This window comes from Oncorhynchus kisutch, unplaced genomic scaffold, assembly GCF_002021735.2.
Source record: "Oncorhynchus kisutch isolate 150728-3 unplaced genomic scaffold, Okis_V2 Okis07a-Okis12b_hom, whole genome shotgun sequence".
Classification (NCBI taxonomy): Eukaryota; Metazoa; Chordata; class Actinopteri; order Salmoniformes; family Salmonidae; genus Oncorhynchus; species Oncorhynchus kisutch.
This window is the reverse complement of record NW_022261984.1, coordinates 12,598,622-12,611,121: the sequence shown is the minus strand read 5'-3', so window position 1 is coordinate 12,611,121 and position 12,500 is coordinate 12,598,622. Positions and strand designations below refer to the sequence as shown.

At 44.2% G+C, this 12,500-nt stretch overlaps 1 protein-coding gene across 1 annotated transcript in view; it reads right to left on the bottom strand.

Moving 5' to 3' along the window:
* LOC109886482 (receptor-type tyrosine-protein phosphatase delta) overlaps positions 1 to 12,500 on the bottom strand; it is a 126,532-nt gene that overhangs the window by 75,514 nt on the left and 38,518 nt on the right. Inside the window, exon 18 of the mRNA XM_031814598.1 lies at positions 8,580 to 8,703. Within this exon, the coding sequence (XP_031670458.1) occupies positions 8,580 to 8,703 (124 nt within the window). The remainder of the gene's footprint in view (positions 1 to 8,579; positions 8,704 to 12,500) is intronic.

Sequence of the window (12,500 nt, the reverse complement as noted above, 5' to 3'; positions counted from 1 at the left end):
AATCAGCAAAGTTTCTGATGTCAAAAATTACAGGGGGAAGTTTGAAAAGCCCTGAAATTGCTAGACTCAAGAAAGTGGTCACAAGAGTGATAAGTGATGTAAATTCTAAAGAAAATGAAAGAGTTCAGTTGCAGTCTTAACTCTGTAAAGAGATGTGGTGGCTGGATCTTCCTCTGTATATTTTTTTTATCCATGAGCAGTTTTAAGATTTCTTCTTTAAACGTAAATGGGGCAAGAGATGTTAAAAAAGAGCCATGGTGTATGAGTTAATTAGGGGAAAGGGAAGTGACATCATTTTTCTACAAGAAACGCATAGTAATTTGGAAAATGAAGTTATGTGGCAACAGGAGTGGGGGGGGACAGTGGTGTGTAGTCATAAAAACTCAAAAAGTGGGGGTGTGGTTATCTTGTTCTCAAAAGGGTTTTTGCCATTGTCATATGAGGTTGAAGAGGTAGTTGAGGGGAGGTTATTAAAAGTTAGAGCAATGTATGAAAACATCACTATGTGTCTGATAAATGTATATGCCCCAGTTGGTGACAGTTGAGAGGGTATGTTTTTTAGAGACACTATCAAATACCATTGAGAAATGTAACAAAGAAGATTATTTGTTTATTGCTGGGGATTTTTAACTGCACAGTTAGTGATTTAGATAGAAATCACCAAGAACCTCATATAGCCTCAAGGATGTTTTTAAAACGCCTCATTGTAACAAATGAATTGTGTGATATTTGGCGGAGTCAACATGGAGGAACAAGGCAGTACACCTGGGCGCATGTGAGAGAGAACATCATTTCTATGGCCAGGTTAGATAGGTTTTATGTTTTTGAGCATCAATCTCAGGTCTGTAAATCAAGTGTGATAACTCCAGTGGGATTTTCTGATCATTGTTTAATAACAGAGGTGGTGTTCATTAACGATGTAAAACCCAAAAGCGCATACTGGCATTTTAAATAACTTTATTGAGTGATGCTCACTTCAGGAAATGTTTCAGTTTTTTTTGGGAGAGGTGGAGGTCTCAAAAAGGCCAGTTTTGTATCCATTCAACAGTGGTGGGATATAGGGAAAATACAGATTCAACAATTTTGTAATCAATACACGAGGAATGTCACCAAAGATATCACCAGATCAATGAAAGCCCTAGAGATTGAAATAGTGGAACTCATGACGTTGGTTGAGACCACAGGAGATCGAGGCCATACTCAGGCCCTCAAGAGGAGAAAAACTGCATTGGCAGACCTGCTGGGTATCAGAGCACAGGGGGCACTGGTGAGAAGTAAATTTCAGGGAATATCTGAAATGGATGCCTCATCCAAATTTTTCTTTGGCTAAGAGAAAAGAATGGGACAAAGAAAAATTATTCATTGTCCTCAAATCAGCTGTTGGACAAGAGCTCACTAGCCCTAGTGAAATTAGAAGAGGGCAGTAGAGTTCTATGCTGAGCTCTACAAGTGTGAGTACAAAGAGGACAAAACAGTGACACAGCAGTTCTTTGATGGCTCCCAAAGGTGGCTGCAGAAGCTTCAGGTTGAGCTTGAGCAACCATTGTCTTTGCAGATTTATACACTGCATTAAAAGGCATGGAAAATGGAAGGGCACCAGGCATTGATGGGCTTCCCGTTGACTTTTTAAGTCTTTTTGGGCTATGTTGGGAGAGGATTGGTTAGAAGTAGCTAATGATAGTTTAACCGGAGGGTTACTACCAATAAGCTGCAGAAGGGCTGTCCTCACCCTACTGCCCAAAAAGGGTGACCCGAGGGAGGTGAAGAACTGGAGGCCGGTGGCTTTATTGTGCACTGATTATAAGATATTGTCAAAAGCTTTGTCCAACAGGCTGAGGGAGGTGATGGGGCAAATCATACATACGGATCAGTCCTACTGTGTTCCTGGCAGGCAGATAGGGGATAACATTTCTCTGATTCGTGATTTTTTGGACGTCTCTAGGGCTATTGGGTTGGATGCTGGTCTAATTTCAATTGATCAGGAAAAGGCATTTGACCGAGTTGAACATCAATATTTATGGCACACGTTTGAGGCGTTTGGGTTCAGCTCTGGTTTTATTGCCATGATAAAGGTGATATATGGTGACATTGAAAGTGTATTGAAAGTTAACGGTGGTTTGAGTGCTCCTTTTAAAGTGTGTAGAGGTATTAGGCAGGGATGTTCTATGTCAGGGATGTTATATGCCATTGCTATAGAGCCACTACTAAATAGCATTAGAAGTCGCATTGCAGGGGTGTGCCTTTCAGAGGATGTTCCTCCTATTCGTCTCTCAGCCTATGCTGATGATGTAGTTGTGCTAGTGAAAAATCAAGCGGAGGTGGATAGCTTGGGTCTAATGGTTGATCGTTTTAGGGGAATATCCTCTGCAAAGGTAAATTGGGAAAAGAGTTGTGCGTTACAGATTGGAGAATGGTCTGGAGGGATCATGGCTTTGCCAGGGGGGCTAGAATGGTGTAAGGGAGGTTTTAAGTATCTTGGAGTGTACCTAGGAGATGAGGGACTATGGAAAAAAATTGGAGTGGGGGTGGTTGAAATGGTGGAAGGGAGGATGAGGAGATGGCGTTGGTTATTATCTCGTATGTCATATAGGGGGCGCACTATTATAGTTAACAATGTGATTGCATCTGCACTGTGGCATCGGTNCTCTCTCTCTCTCTCTCTCTCTCTCTCTCTCTCGTCTCTCTCTGTCTGCTCTCTCTCTCTCTCTCTGTCTCTCTCTCTCTCTCTCTCTCTGTCTCTCTCTCTCTCTCTCTCTCACTCTCGTCGGAGTGCATGCTGGGAGTGCATGCTGGGAGTGAGTCGTCAAGCAGGGGTGATGTGAGAGCGAATGGAATTTCTTTTTTCACTTTATCGGGTTTTTGTATGTATATATATATATATTGATTCGTTTAGTTGTTTTAAGGGTATTTTGTTTCTTAAACTATCACTAAGCACGTATAGGGGTGGTGGGATCTTGAGGTTGGTTTTTCGCGAGGGCACAACCCAGCGGGTGGGGTGGTTGCTATGGCCACTCGCAGAAATGGAGAGTTGAAAAACTTAGTCGGAGGCATGGAGTAACATTCCTGCTGCGACAGGGTGTTCAGTGGAAGAATGTAGCTTGGCTGTGGGTGCTATCATTGGGTATGATAGCATCAAATCAGCCTCAAGGATGAATAGCGCTGTAGTGATATTCTTAGATTCAATTGAAAAGGTGAATAAAATAGTTGAGAGAGGTGTTGTGTTGCGGGAGACACAGACGCCGGTATTTCCGCTTATGAATCCTGCGACGAAAGTCATGCTTTCTAACGTGCCACCTTTGTTAGAGATGAAGTGTTAGAGCGAGAGTTATCTCGCCATGGTCAATAGTATCTACAATAAAGAAGGTTCTTTTTGGATGCAAATCTCCGTTGTTGAAACATGTCGTGTCTCATAGGAGACAAGTGCATATGATTTAAAAAAAAGGAAGGAGATGAACTGAATTTAGCGTTTAGCTTTAAGATTGATGGATTTGATTATGTCTTCTATGCATCTACTGAATCAATGAAATGCTTGGATGTGGAAGAGAGGGGCATTGGTGCGTAGTTGTCCCGAAAATGAGCGCGCTGAGCCTGGTAGTAGTTTTAGTGCGAGTGCAACTAACGCACCACCGCGAGGGAATGAACATAATAAGGGTACAGGAGAAGAGAGAAGGTGGGCAGATGTGGTTGGAAAAGCAGGAGAGGAAGGCAGTGTGGATACGGGGGCAATTGTGGTAGATCAGAACAAAGAGGGAGGGGAAACAGTAGGTGAGATTGCGACTTCTGTCGCTGAGGTGGTGTTGGAAAATGAAATTGGAAGTCAAGAGGAGATTGAAATAATGGAAAAGGAAGCGGATGTTTTCAAAATACCGAGGAGTAAAAGGAAGAATTTAAGGGGGTGGTGAAGGGTCTAATTCTAAGAGAAAGGTAGAGTTTGATTAAATCAATTTGGTGGGAGTATTCTTCTGGGGAGGATAGTGAGAGTGAGTCATCTGACGCTTCACAACAATATAGTGAGATAAATGGGGTGGAAGGGAGGTATGGGATCGAGAGGATACGTCAATTTTGAAGTTGACAAAAGGGAAGAAATATATGCAGGATTACAATGTAACTGATTTTTCCCTGAACGTGAATTGTTTATTGAATCAGCAAAGTTTCTGATGTCAAAAATTACAGGGGGAAGTTTGAAAAGCCCTGAAATTGCTATAGACTCAAGAAAGTGGCTCACAGAGTGATAAGTGATGTAAATTCTAAAGAAATGAAAGAGTTACGTTGCAGTTCTTTAACTCTGTAAAGAGATTGTGGTGGCTGGATCTTCCTCTGTATATTTTTTTTATCCATGAGCAGTTTTAAGATTTCTTTCTTTAAACGTAAATGGGGCAAGAGATGTTAAAAAAGAGCCATGGTGTATGAGTTAATTAGGGGAAAGGGAAGTGACATCATTTTTCTACAAGAAACGCATAGTAATTTGGAAAATGAAGTTATGTTGGCAACAGGTAGTGGGGGGGGGACAGTGGGTAGTGTAGTCATAAAACTCAAAAAGTGGGGGTGTGGTTATCTTGTTCTCAAAAGGGTTTTTGCCATTGTCATATGAGGTTGAAGAGGTAGTTGAGGGGAGGTTATTAAAAGTTAGAGCAATGTATGAAAAACTCACTATGTGTCTGATAAATGTATATGCCCCATGGTGACAGTGAGAGGGTATGTTTTTTAGAGACACTATCAAATACCATTGAGAAATGTAACAAAGAAGATTATTTGTTTATTGCTGGGGATTTTAACTGCACAGTTAGTGATTTAGATAGAAATCACCAAGAACCTCATATAGCCTCAAGGATGTTTTTAAAACGCCTCATTGTAACAAATGAATTGTGTGATATTTGGCGGAGTCAACATGGAGGAACAAGGCAGTACACCTGGGCGCATGTGAGAGAGAACATCATTTCTATGGCCAGGTTAGATAGGTTTTATGTTTTTGAGCATCAATCTCAGGTCTGTAAATCAAGTGTGATAACTCCAGTGGGATTTTTCTGATCATTGTTTAATAACAGAGGTGGTGTTCATTAACGATGTAAAACCCAAAAGCGCCATACTGGCATTTTAATATAACTTTATTGAGTGATGCTCACTTCAGGAAATGTTTCAGTTTTTTTGGGAGAGGTGGAGGTCTCAAAAGGCCAGTTTTGTATCCATTCAACAGTGGTGGGATATAGGGAAAATACAGATTCAACAATTTTGTAATCAATACACGAGGAATGTCACCAAAGATATCACCAGATCAATGAAAGCCCTAGAGATTGAAATAGTGGAACTCATGACGTTGGTTGAGACCACAGGAGATCGAGGCCATACTCAGGCCCTCAAGAGGAGAAAAACTGCATTGGCAGACCTGCTGGGTATCAGAGCACAGGGGGCACTGGTGAGAAGTAAATTTCAGGGAATATCTGAAATGGATGCCTCATCCAAATTTTTCTTTGGCTAAGAGAAAAAGAATGGACAAAGAAAAATTATTCATTGTCTCAAATCAGCTGTTGGACAAGAGCTCACTAGCCCTAGTGAAATTAGAAAGAGGGCAGTAGAGTTCTATGCTGAGCTCTACAAGTGTGAGTACAAAGAGGACAAAACAGTGACACAGCAGTTCTTTGATGGGCTCCCAAAGGTGGCTGCAGAAGCTCAGGTTGAGCTTGAGCAACCATTGTCTTTGCAGGATTTATACACTGCATTAAAAGGCATGGAAAATGGAAGGGCACCAGGCATTGATGGGCTTCCCGTTGACTTTTTTAAGTCTTTTTGGGCTATGTTGGGAGAGGATTGGTTAGAAGTAGCTAATGATAGTTTAACCGGAGGGTTACTACCAATAAGCTGCAGAAGGGCTGTCCTCACCCTACTGCCCAAAAAGGGTGACCCGAGGGAGGTGAAGAACTGGAGGCCGGTGGCTTTATTGTGCACTGATTATAAGATATTGTCAAAAGCTTTGTCCAACAGGCTGAGGGAGGTGATGGGGCAAATCATACATACGGATCAGTCCTACTGTGTTCCTGGCAGGCAGATAGGGGATAACATTTCTCTGATTCGTGATTTTTTGGACGTCTCTAGGGCTATTGGGTTGGATGCTGGTCTAATTTCAATTGATCAGGAAAAGGCATTTGACCGAGTTGAACATCAATATTTATGGCACACGTTTGAGGCGTTTGGGTTCAGCTCTGGTTTTATTGCCATGATAAAGGTGATATATGGTGACATTGAAGTGTATTGAAAGTTAACGGTGGTTTGAGTGCTCCTTTTAAAGTGTGTAGAGGTATTAGGCAGGGATGTTCTATGTCAGGGATGTTATATGCCATTGCTATAGAGCCACTACTAAATAGCATTAGAAGTCGCATTGCAGGGGTGTGCCTTTCAGAGGATGTTCCTCCTATTCGTCTCTCAGCCTATGCTGATGATGTAGTTGTGCTAGTGAAAAATCAAGCGGAGGTGGATAGCTTGGGTCTAATGGTTGATCGTTTTAGGGGAATATCCTCTGCAAAGGTAAATTGGGAAAAGAGTTGTGCGTTACAGATTGGAGAATGGTCTGGAGGGATCATGGCTTTGCCAGGGGGGCTAGAATGGTGTAAGGGAGGTTTTAAGTATCTTGGAGTGTACCTAGGAGATGAGGGGACTATGGAAAAAAATTGGAGTGGGGTGGGTTGAAATGGTGGAAGGGAGGATGAGGAGATGGCGTTGGTTATTATCTCGTATGTCATATAGGGGGCGCACTATTATAGTTAACAATGTGATTGCATCTGCACTGTGGCATCGGTTGTCAGTTTTAGAACCACCATCTGGCCTTCTGGCTAAGATACAGGCAATTATTGTGGATTTCTTTTGGGATAAATATCACTGGGTTCCACAAAGTGTTTTGTATTTGTCAAAAGAAGAGGGGGGACAAGGTCTTGTACATCTTGCTAGTAGGGCTGCTGCTTTCCGGTTTCAGTTTATTCAAAGGTTACTTTATGGACCGGAAAATGTGGTGTGGAGAGGGGTGGCAGGTCTTATATTACAAAGGGTTGGAGGATTAGGTTTAAAGAAGGCTTTATTTCTGGTTGATAGTAGCCAGATTTCTAGGGAGGGAGTACCTCCGTTTTACAGAGGACTTCTCAGAGTGTGGAGCATAATGAAGGTGTCCAGACGAACTTCAGCGGAGTCAGTGCATTGGCTGTTGGAGGAACCTCTGGTGTATGGGGCAAGACTGGATTGTACAACTGCAGCTGTTCCACATTTCTCCAAGATTCTGGTGAAGGGGAAAATCATCACCTTAAGACAGTTAATGGCCATGGCTGGGCCCGCCTTAATGGATAGAAGACGGGTGGCAGAACATTTGGGGATGAGGTCGGAAAGGATTGTCGGACAAATGCTGGGGAGCTGTAGGAAGGCTCTGTCAGCGGAAGAATGGGGTATGCTTAGTAGCCACAAGAAGAAGGTACAAGATGAAGACGTCTCATTTCCAAGACTAGGGATTACACCAGGTATCCCAGAGTCAGAAAGAAAGGCGTTATTGCTGGATTTGAGAGGGTTGGAGGAGGTGGGTTTGGATGAGGTGAATGGGAAGGACTTGTATAGGGGGGTGTGTCAAGGTGTTGAATAAAGATAAATTGAAAAATAGAAAAGACACTCCATGGAGGGTAAAATTGGGCATTGATGATAGGGTAAAGCCAGCATGGAGGGCACTGTACAAACCACCGTTACAAAAGGGTACTGGTGATATGCAATGGAGGGTTTTACATGGCATCATTGCAGTTAATGCTTTTGTATCTGTTATTAACTCAGATGTTAGAGATGGATGTCCTTTTTGTAATATAAGAGAAACCATTTTTCACTGTTTTATGGAGTGTGAGAGGATAAAACCTCTATTGGAAATGATGGAATCTTTGTTTAAAGCTGTAGGGGAATTTTTCAATAACACTGTTTTTATTTTGGGGTTTCAATATAGTAAACAACAGAAAAGAAAATGTCAAATGTTAAATTTTATTTTGGGACAAGCTAAGATGTCAATTTTTCTGAGTAGAAAACACAAGATAGAAACGGGATATGGGAAGGATGTAATATGTGTTTTTTAAAGGATTAGTGAAAGCAAGAATAAAAGTAGATTTTGAGTTCTTTTCAGCTGTAAAAGATCTCCTATTATTTGAGGAGAAGTGGGCCTACGAAAGAGCACTTTGTTTTGTAGAGGAGGGGCAATTATTTTTTTCTGATGAAATAAGTTGAATGTATATGTTATGTATGTATTTTTGTTTAGGAATTACATTTGTTGTTTCATTTCTGAAAAGGCAGTGTGTCTTTTTATTTTTATTTTATGTTAACACTTGAGTAAAAAATAAAGGTTTTATAAAACTTTTAAAAAAAACTCTCTCTCTCTCTCTCTCTCTCTCTCTCTCTCTCTCTGCTTTACAAAATAAACAGCAAACACTCACTGTACTGTAAGTCACTTTATAAAAATGCTTCTGCTCAGTGGTAATATCATATGAAGACAGCGAAGGAACTTTTAGACTGGCCGAGAATAAAACAAGAAAAGTGTGTGTGTGTGTGTGTGTGTGTGACTGCCAACTTACCCTCGATGCTGGACAGTAGAACCCTGGAGTGGTCGTAGGCGATGACGTTAGCATAGCGGTTCTTTGGCTTGTTGACCTCCAGGTTAGACTGCTCCCAGGTGAACTGCTGTCCGGGGTCAACGGACTACAACACAGAGGTCAGAGGTTACGGTTAGAATGCTCCGAGGTGAATTTCTGTCCGGGATCAACGGACTACAACACAGAGGTCAGAGGATAGAGGTCAGGATTAGAATGCTCCCAGGTGTACTGCTGGACAGAGGTCAATGGACTATAACACAGTTGTCAAAGGGTAATAAGCAAGGGTTGGAACCGGTTCAGGGACAAAAAGTAACAGAACCCAAACCGAAAACAAAAGTGAACTATACTGTTCCCGGAACAGAACTGTTATGGATGGATATACTTCTTATTGCTAGTTAATGATACTATAGTTTTATCACTTTTCACATTGGGATTTATAAACTACTCAAATCAGATCAAACTTTATTAGTCACACGCGCCGAATAACAACAACTGTAGAACCTTACCGTGAAATGCTTTACTTAAAAGATCTTAACTAACAGTGCAGTTCAAGAAGAGTTAAGAAAATGATTACCAAATAAACTAAAGTTAAAAAAAATAATAATTAGTAACGTTAACACAATAACATAACAATAACGAGGCCATATACAGGGGTTACCGGTATCGAGTCAGTGTGCGGGGTTACAGGTTAGAGGTCATTTGTACATGTAGGTAGGGGTGAAGGGACGAGGAGGTAACATGTGTTTTTAATTCTGTTACTGCTCTGTACACACAAGCTCGTTAGCTTGCTAGCGGTAGCTCTCTTCCAACATTATGTCACTCGGAAGTTCAAACACATTTAAAGTTCCTCTATAGAAGCCGCTCCTCCGTAGGTAGGGGACCTCATTCAGATAACGCACGTTATAACAAGATGCCCAGAGCCTCTTCCTCCATTCTGTCTCTCTCTCCTCAACCTCAACATGCCCAGGGTCTCTTCCTCCATTCTGTCTCTCCTCAACCTCAACATGCCCAGAGCCTCTTCCTCCATTCTGTCTCTCTCTCCTCAACCTCAACATGCCCAGAGCCTCTTCCTCCATTCTGTCTCTCTCTCCTCAACCTCAACATGCCCAGAGCCTCTTCCTCCATTCTGAATCTCTCTCCTCAACCTCAACATGCCCAGAGCCTCTTCCTCCATTCTGTCTCTCTCTCCTCAACCTCAACATGCCCAGAGCCTCTTCCTCCATTCTGTCTCTCCTCAACCTCAACATGCCCAGAGCCTCTTCCTCCATTCTGTCTCTCCTCAACCTCAACATGCCCAGAGCCTCTTCCTCCATTCTGTCTCTCTCTCCTCAACCTCAACATGCCCAGAGCCTCTTCCTCCATTCTGTCTCTCCTCAACCTCAACATGCCCAGAGCCTCTTCCTCCATTCCGTCTCTCTCTGCTCAACCTAAACATGCCCATAGCCTCTTCCTCCATTCTGTCTCTCTCTCCTCAACCTCAACATGCCCAGAGCCTCTTCCTCCATTCTGTCTCTCTCTCCTCAAACTCAACATGCCCAGAGCCTCTTCCTCCATTCTCTCTCTTCTCAACCTCAACATGCTCAGAGCCTCTTCCTCCATTCTGTCTCTCTCTCCTCAACCTCAACAGGCCCAGAGCCTCTTCCTCCATTCTGTCTCTCTCTCCTCAACCTCAACATGCCCAGAGCCTCTTCCTCCATTCTGTCTCTCTCTCCTCAACCTCAACATGCCCAGAGCCTCTTCCTCCATTCTGTCTCTCTCTGCTCAACCTCAACATGCCCATAGCCTCTTCCTCCATTCTGTCTCTCTCTGCTCAACCTCAACATGCCCAGAGCCTCTTCCTCCATTCTGTCTCTCTCTCCTCAACCTCAACATGCCCAGAGCCTCTTCCTCCATTCTGTCTCTCCTCAACCTCAACATGCCCAGAGCCTCTTCCTCCATTCTGAATCTCTCTCCTCAACCTCAACATGCCCAGAGCCTCTTCTCCATTCTGTCTCTCTCTCCTCAACCTCAACATGCCCAGAGCCTCTTGCTCCATTCTGTCACTCCTCTCCTCAACCTCAATCAACATGTCCAGAGCCTCTTCCTCCATTCTGTCTCTCTCTCCTCAACCTCAACATGCCCAGAGCCTCTTCCTCCATTCTGTCTCTCCTCAACCTCAACATGCCCAGGGCCTCTTCCTCCATTCTGTCTCTCTCTCCTCAACCTCAACCTCACATGCCCAGAGCCTCTTCCTCCATTCTGTCTCTCTCTCCTCAACCTCAACATGCCCAGAGCCTCTTCCTCCATTCCTGTCTCTCTCTCCTCAACCTCAACATGCCCAGAGCCTCTTCCTCCATTCTGTCTCTCTCTCCTCAACCTCAACATGCCCAGAGCCTCTTCCTCCATTCTGAATCTCTCTCCTCAACCTCAACATGCCCAGAGCCTCTTCCTCCATTCTGTCTCTCTCTCCTCAACCTCAACATGCCCAGAGCCTCTTCCTCCATTCTGTCTCTCCTCAACCTCAACATGCCCAGAGCCTCTTCCTCCATTCTGTCTCTCTCCTCAACCTCAACATGCCCATAGCCTCTTCCTCCATTCTGTCTCTCTCTCTCCTCAACCTCAACATGCCCAGAGCCCTCTTCCTCATTCTGTCTCTCCTCAACCTCAACATGCCCAGAGCCTCTTCCTCCATTCTGTCTCTCTCTGCTCAACCTCAACATGCCCATAGCCTCTTCCTCCATTCTGTCTCTCTCTTCCTCAACCTCAACATGCCCAGAGCCTCTTCCTCCATTCTGTCTCTCTCATCCTCAAACTCACATGCCCAGAGCCTCTTCCTCCATTCCTCTAACCTCAACCTCAACATGCTCAGAGCCCTCTTCCTTCCATTCTGTCTCTCTCTCCTCAACCTCAACAGGCCCAGAGCCTCTTCCTCCATTCTGTCTCTCTCTCCTCAACCTCAACATGCCCAGAGCCTCTTCCTCCTCCATTCTGTCTCTCTCCTCCTCAACCTCAAACATGCCCAGAGCCTCTTCCTCCATTCTGTCTCTCTCTGCTCAACCTCAACATGCTCATAGCCTCTTCCTCCATTCTGTCTCTCTCTCCTCACCTCAACATGCCCAGAGCCTCTTCCTCCATTCTGTCTCTCTCTCCTCAACCTCAACATGCCCAGAGCCTCTTCCTCCATTCTGTCTCTCTCTCCTCCTCAACCTCAACATGCCCAGAGCCTCAATTCCTTCCATTCTGTCTCTCTCTCCTCAACCTCAACATGCCCAGGGCCTCTTCCTCCATTCTGTCTCTCTCCTCCTCAACCTCAACATGCCCAGAGCCTCTTCCTCCATTCTGTCTCTCTGCTCTGCTCAACCTCAACATGCCCATAGCCTCTTCCTCCATTCTGTTCTCTCTCTCCTTCAACCTCAACATGCCCAGGAGCCTCTTCCTCCATTCTGTCCTCTCCTCAACCTCAACATGCCCAGAGCCTCTTCCTCCATTCTGTCTCTCTCTCCTCAACCTCAACATGCCCAGAGCCTCTTCCTCCATTCTGTCTCTCCTACCTCAACCTCAACATGCCCAGAGCCTCTTCCTCCATTCTGAATCTCTCTCCTCAACCTCAACATGCCCGAGCCTCTTCCTCCATTCTGTCCTCTCTCGCTCCTCAACCTCAACATGCCCAGAGCCTCTTGCTCCATTCTGTCACTCCTCTCCTCAACCTCAACATGTCAGAGCCTCTTCCTCCATTCTGTCTCTCTCTCCTCAACCTCAACATGCCCAGAGCCTCTTCCTCCATTCTGTCTCTCCTCAACCTCAACATGCCCAGGGCCTCTTCCTCCATTCTGTCTCTCTCTCCTCAACCTCAACCTCAACATGCCCAGAGCCTCTTCTTCCTCCATTCTGTCTCTCTCTCCTCAACCTCAACATTCCCAGGGC